The sequence below is a fragment of the Glycine max genome, chromosome 7 (assembly GCF_000004515.6).
Source record: "Glycine max cultivar Williams 82 chromosome 7, Glycine_max_v4.0, whole genome shotgun sequence".
Classification (NCBI taxonomy): domain Eukaryota; kingdom Viridiplantae; phylum Streptophyta; class Magnoliopsida; order Fabales; family Fabaceae; genus Glycine; species Glycine max.
In genome coordinates this window covers 33,236,191-33,242,708 of record NC_038243.2, presented here as the reverse complement: position 1 = coordinate 33,242,708, position 6,518 = coordinate 33,236,191, and the positions used below count along the sequence as shown (strand labels likewise).

At 27.8% G+C, this 6,518-nt stretch overlaps 1 protein-coding gene across 1 annotated transcript; it reads right to left on the bottom strand.

The window, feature by feature from the left end:
• Positions 1-248: 248 nt before the first annotated feature.
• LOC100781946 (codeine O-demethylase) lies at positions 249-5,459 on the bottom strand. The gene is made up of 4 exons (XM_003529193.5): positions 4,977-5,459; positions 3,351-3,595; positions 1,811-2,135; positions 249-671 (listed from the first exon to the last, which is right to left on the bottom strand). The coding sequence occupies exons 1-4, from the start codon at positions 5,220-5,222 to the stop codon at positions 387-389; spliced, it is 1,101 nt and encodes a 366-aa protein (XP_003529241.1). The 5' UTR covers positions 5,223-5,459; the 3' UTR covers positions 249-386.
• Between the last annotated feature and the right edge of the window lie 1,059 nt (positions 5,460-6,518).

Sequence of the window (6,518 nt, the reverse complement as noted above, 5' to 3'; positions counted from 1 at the left end):
TAAACAATCTTAAGGAACATATATATCTTTCATCTTGACTATATTAAGATACAAATATTAAGTGGTTTTCTAATCACTGGTCTCCTATAACCATGTCCATTAACGAGTATCACACCATTGATAGTTTTGAATGAGCATTAAGCCATGCCTTTCTCACTAGAAACATTTCATAACTCTTCTAACCTTATTGCATTTTTTTTTATATGCTAACCTTATTGCATGTAATTTGATTATAACATCCTATCACATGCCGAGCACTTATATGTATATACTTCAATCCAAATCTTGTGACAAAGAACTACATATATAGTATTTGAAACGAAGTCATTATTATCTCGTGAGGGTTTAGTATACGTCTCCCTCAATGACATTAAGCAAATTCAATTCTAGCTAGGAGTTAGGCCTTTGACATGCCCATTTTGGGTCCTCAAAACATCATTTATATATGATTTTGGTTTCCCAAGATGCTCAGGTGAAAGGTATCCCTTGTAGAAATCTTCCACGCCAATTGTTTTGAACAAAGCCGGTCTTTCTGGAGTAACAAGAGTTGGTGCTGGACCTATGTTTCCACTCCATCCTGGGCCATAAAATGTAGCTATGGATAATCTCTCTTTCTGTGAGTTGACCACTGCTCGATGCATGGTGCTCCTATATATTCCATTTGTCATTACCTATCAAATTAAACCATCTATTAAGATTCTAAAGTGTGACATTTCAAATAATCCTGTAATATAGGGAAGATATAGTCTTATGATATAAATCCTTTCGATTTAATTCTTTAATTTTATATTGATTTAAAGAGAGACTAAATGTTATTTTAAAATCCCAAAGAGGTATTGCTAATCTTTTTTTTTTGTGTGTGATATATTAATTTTAAATTCAAGACCCAAATGTACACAAGTATAATAATTGACACTAATACAATCTTTTATTTTATAAGCAAAAGTAATTTATCGATTAAATGTAGCCCAGCTTAGCACATGTGCCAATAGTTTTACATCAAAAAGACACATGCAATAAATAATCAATCTCGGTGCTCCTCAAAATATATCCCAATTAACCTTTTTTTTGTTTGGGTGAATAATCAACCAATCACCCACTGTTATACATTAACCTTTAACAATATTCTTTTTGTCTAACATTAAATAAAAATATTACTAATTTTTTTTGACAACAATCAAAAAATATCTCAAATTATGAATAAATATTACTAATATGTTTTTTGACATTTTATCATATGTTCTATATAACTCATATTGTTAAAGTTATTTTGTGACATTTTTAGGAGTTAGCAACATAGGCTACACAAAACATTTAATAAAATATAAAAAACATATTAGTAACATTTATTCATAATTTCATCACATTTTTTAAAGTTGTCAAAGGATTTTAGAAATATTTTTTATTAAGGGTTAGACAAAATAATATTAAGGTCACATATATATAAGTGACCTCTAATCCTCTATATGCAATATAAAAATATAATGTTAGCTTCCCTAATTAACATACATTTTGATAACAAGAACATAGTCACAAATTAATGCTCTAATACACCAGAAGGTAAATGATAGTTAATGTCCTTGGAGCATTACTTAAAAATTTACAGGAAATTTTTTTATAAAAATGTAAAAAATTATGTTGTTTTTATAACTTTTTTATACTCTCTTATAATTTTCATAATAAATATTTTTTCTTTTAATTTTTTAAAGAATATCCTGAGCATAAAGACCCAAATTAGAATATATACCGAATGTGACCAAGACCTAAAAAGTGTCATTAATGCAATCTTAACTAAATTTTAATTACTTACCTCCAAAACATCTCCGAGACTAACGATGAAAGCATTTGAGAGGGGTTTAACAGGAACCCAAGTTTCATTTTTTTTAACTTGGAGGCCTACCACTTCATTGCCTTGGAGAAGGATGGTGAGGGCAGATCCGTCAGTGTGAGCATTTAGGCCAAGGACATTTTCTGGTTGGGGACAAGGAGGATAGTAGTTGATCCTTATTGATTGGCCTCCTTCACCTAATGACTTTTTAATATCCTTTAGTTCTATACCAAGAGCTTTCCCTATAAGAGCAAAAATGTTGATGGCAAGGTGTCTCATCTTTATACAATAATCCTCTAAATTTTCCCTGTAGCGACCAACATTACTTATTGATTTTCAGATGCTAGCTAGACAGCAATCACTGCAACAATTTTATGAAATTGCGACAGTAATATTATTACTTGTGATTGTGATTTCATATGAGTAACGTGTGCATTGGATGGCAGGCAAGAATTTGTCATTTTATACGTTTTTGATGCTTAGGGCACAATCTTTATATGAAAAATCGAAAACATTGTATTTATATATATATATATATATATATATATATATATATATATATATATGTTAATTATATAATATAGACAAATTAAAAGTTAAAATTTTTATTTGAATACATTTCACATTTATGATTTAACGGTTTTGTTAGAACTTTACTTCTCTCACCTCAATATCAATTCGAATTGAAGATAGTAAATTTAGCTTAAACTATATATATTGGTTGCATCGACATTTTTTTCCTATGTATTCTTCTTATTTTCTTCTTGTTTCCTTTCTCTTGAGACAATTATGCGTTGAAATGAGTTAGACCAAATTACCCGAAAAATCCAACCCGATTTATTTACTTGATCTAGTCATTTTTTAAGACTTAGCCCATTTTTCAATTTTAGGAAAGTTTTATTTTACCTTTTTTAGAAGCCCATTTTAAGGCCCAACTTGTAGTAAGGTTTTCAAGAAAACCACTTTAAATTGATAGAGCAATACGATTTAAAAACATTACAATATTTGAAAGGAAAAAAAAGATATGTACTTCAATAAAATTCTAATACAATAAATTAATGCAATATTCAACGTTGCCCGCATTTTTTTTATTTCTTTTAATATTTTAAATTTACAGTAACGTTTGTTTCTCATAAATAAGCATGCTATTTCAATTTTTATTTTTGTAATGATTTGCATTTGGTGCAGCCTTAAAATGGGGGTTTAATTTTATGAAATTAATATTTTTTAATGATAATATCATAATAACACTAGAAATGTTTTTTTATTTTTTTAAGAGATCTACATGTTTTATTAACAGTTCAAGTTACTTCTATCAAAATTAATTTTCTGAAACTTTAAAGTGATTAATGTATACTTAAATGTTTCGTTTTACCCTAAACTATCAAACTTTTACCTGAAAAGATATTAAAAGAATTAATTTATTCATTTTAATAATTAAAAATTAATTATTTTACCAGAATTATCAGTAATTAATTTATTAATTAAAAGAAACAAAAAGGAAACAAGACTGAAAGAGCACCTGAATGACAGTGGTATATTAGGGAATAGGTGGGGCTTCCTTAAATGGGATGGAAGTGTGAAAATGTAAAACAAATCTACCCAATCTGATGGCCCCTCTTTAGAACCAAACATTTGACCAAACCCCTCCGTGTCTCCTGGTTTCTGCCAAAGCTTTTTCTTCTCTTCCATTGAAAGGTTGAAGAGTTCTTGTGCACCTTTCTTTATATTTTCCACCAATTTGATGCCAACTCCGTGATTAACAAGCTGTCATATACACGTGACCACAATTTCATAGAGTTGCATTACTTTCTCTAGATCTCTTTAATTTACATACTTACAAATTACTCAGCTAGCTGTGCAAGATTTTGAATATATAATTAATTAAGTTTAATCTCTAGATCTCTAGCTCTCTTTTACAAACTTACATTATTAAACCCGCGCACACACAACTCATGTTCCATGCATAAAACTGTGCTCAGTTAATTGCATGAATATCTCATCTCATGTACCATTAAACTGCATGTCCCTTGTGTATATTGATTGCAAGAACAAATTAGATCTAAAATATGCCGATTTCAATTATTTTTCAAGGTATAAATTATTTTTTTTAATATTATTTTCTAATAAAAATTAATTTTTTATGCATGACTTGCTAAGAAAAAGAATAGTATTAATATTAATGATTGATATTAATAATGAAAACAAAAATATAATTTAAATTAAAAAAATTAAAATCATACTGCATTTGGATCCTATAGTTGCACAAACTTTATATTAGTCCCTAGACTTATAAAAATTAACAAACAAATAATAAATTAATACAGATATTTTTTAATAAAAACTTAAATTATAACTAACTGTATTCTTTTAAAACTTTTAGATTAAAATTTCTCAAAGGTTTAATTACTCATTGATTTGAATCCTATAGTTGCACAAACTTTATTTTAGTCCCTAGACTTATAAATCATCCATTTTAATCTTTATAATACTATTTTTAATACTTTTTAGTCCCATTAAATTTAGATTGTAGAGGTTAAAAAAATTACAAATTTTTTTTAATACTATTTTTAATCTCTTTTAGTCCCAATAAGTTTAGATAGTAGAGACTAAAAAAAATACAAATAATATTATAGAGATTAAAATATAATTTTTTAAAGTATATATAACAATTAAAAAATGAAATTTGTATAATTATAAGGATTAAATAAATAATTAAACATTCCTTAAATTTGTGTAACAAATAAAACATTATAACTGGGATTTATATATAAATATTCTATTATGTTTTGTTAATATAATAAATTTCAGTTATAATTAAGAAATTAAGAAAACAAAAATTCATTTAGGTTGAATAGATAATAAAAAAGATTTATTTCATTTAAGAAACCAGTTGAAAAATATGTATTATGAAATGAAAATATTTATGATACTAGTTGTTTTTTTCACTGCGCTTATTATGATACTAATTAAGGAGTGAAAATCATAAGATTTCATTATTACATTTCATAATTTCTAACGTATATTCTCAACCTCTTATTCTTAATAAAATCTTGTTATGTAATTCTGTGGGTGGATCAAAACAATGGGAGAAAAACACGTACATATAGAAATGAAAAAGGAGGAGAGAAAAGATGTAGATACTAACCTGAAAAAAGCCCCAATCTTTGCATGCAAAGTCTAGCTTTTCCAGTTCCTTCAGATCTTCAGACAATAACTTGTGTAGCTCGATGATAGGGAGCTGTGGCAATAAAGAGTCTGTGTTGACTAAAATTGGAGGGTCAATGTTTGGATGAACGTATCTCTCAGGAACTTCGATTAGTGCCTTCTTTGCTAGTTCTTTCACAGAATCAACAAGAAGAGAGGATCCAAGCTTTGCTGTTTCTGGCTCCATTATCACAAATTCCTAGGCTCAGATGGGTGTGAAATCATTGGTCACGAAATAAAGGCATGAGAAAACAAAAACATTATTATTAACTCCTTTGCACATGGCTTTGCCGGGGTGGCTTATTTTCCGGAGCAACCGCGGATACTACATGTGGCATTTTCTTCCATAATTACACGTCAGTTGTTGCTCCAAGCACATGGGTGACATGGTTTAAAATTTATGTGATGGCCATTGAAATATACATGGTGGTTCTATTTTTTATATATATAATGTATAGTGGTTTTATGAAGCAGCTAAAACATTATTGTGCTAAGGATATAATTTAATTGATCGAGTAATGTATGACTTATTATAAATTTTATGATATTGTCTTTGATATCTATTAAATATTTTTTTCTATTATAATTGTCGCTAGCATATTATTGTAGGCAAATAGGATGTGACGTAGTTTTGATAATTTGAGAATAAATTTAAAGGCATGACAACCCTATCCTATGTACTTTAATTTTATGCATACATAAACTATATGGTGAACATGTGGAGCACGTGAAATCATCTATTAGTTCTATTTTGAAAAGTTCACTTTGGTGTTAATTAATTTAAAGATGTTCTAATTTATATTTTGAAAGGTTCATTTTTGTACCATATCTTATCAAAGTGAATTTTTAAAAAATAAAAGATCATTTGAATATCTTAAATAAAATAAATTATCAAAGTGATTAAACTTTTAACAAAATAAAAGATTATTTTGAACAAAATAAATAAGATAAATAGTCAAAACAATCATTTAGTCATTTTTATAGCAATCTAAGATTCCACACAAGAGTTAAAGAGAAATAAATTCTATCACAATTAGCAAAATTAATCTCAGTTCTTTCAAAACTCAAACTTACAATGAGTTAAAGTTCCTAGCTATTTATATCTTTACTAACTAATTAGGCCCATGACCCAACATGCTAACCTAAGGCCCAAAGAGCTAACTAACTAATCCAACTAATTAAATGAAAAGCTAGAAGGCATTTGAATCTTACACCTTTCAACATGTATTCTACACCTCTCATTTTATTTGTATGGGCAAAAATAGTCCTTTCATCATGAACCCTAATTCTAGAAGGTAACTTTTATCTTTCATAATAGGTTTTTGGAGCACTTATCTCTATTTCAAAATAACTATTTTGGAAGGTAATTTTTACCTTCTAAAATAGTTATTCTGGAATAGATTTTCAGAACACAACTACTTTAGAATGGTCATTTCGAAAGGTAATTTTTACCTTTCAGAATAACGACTCTAAAATAGGTTTT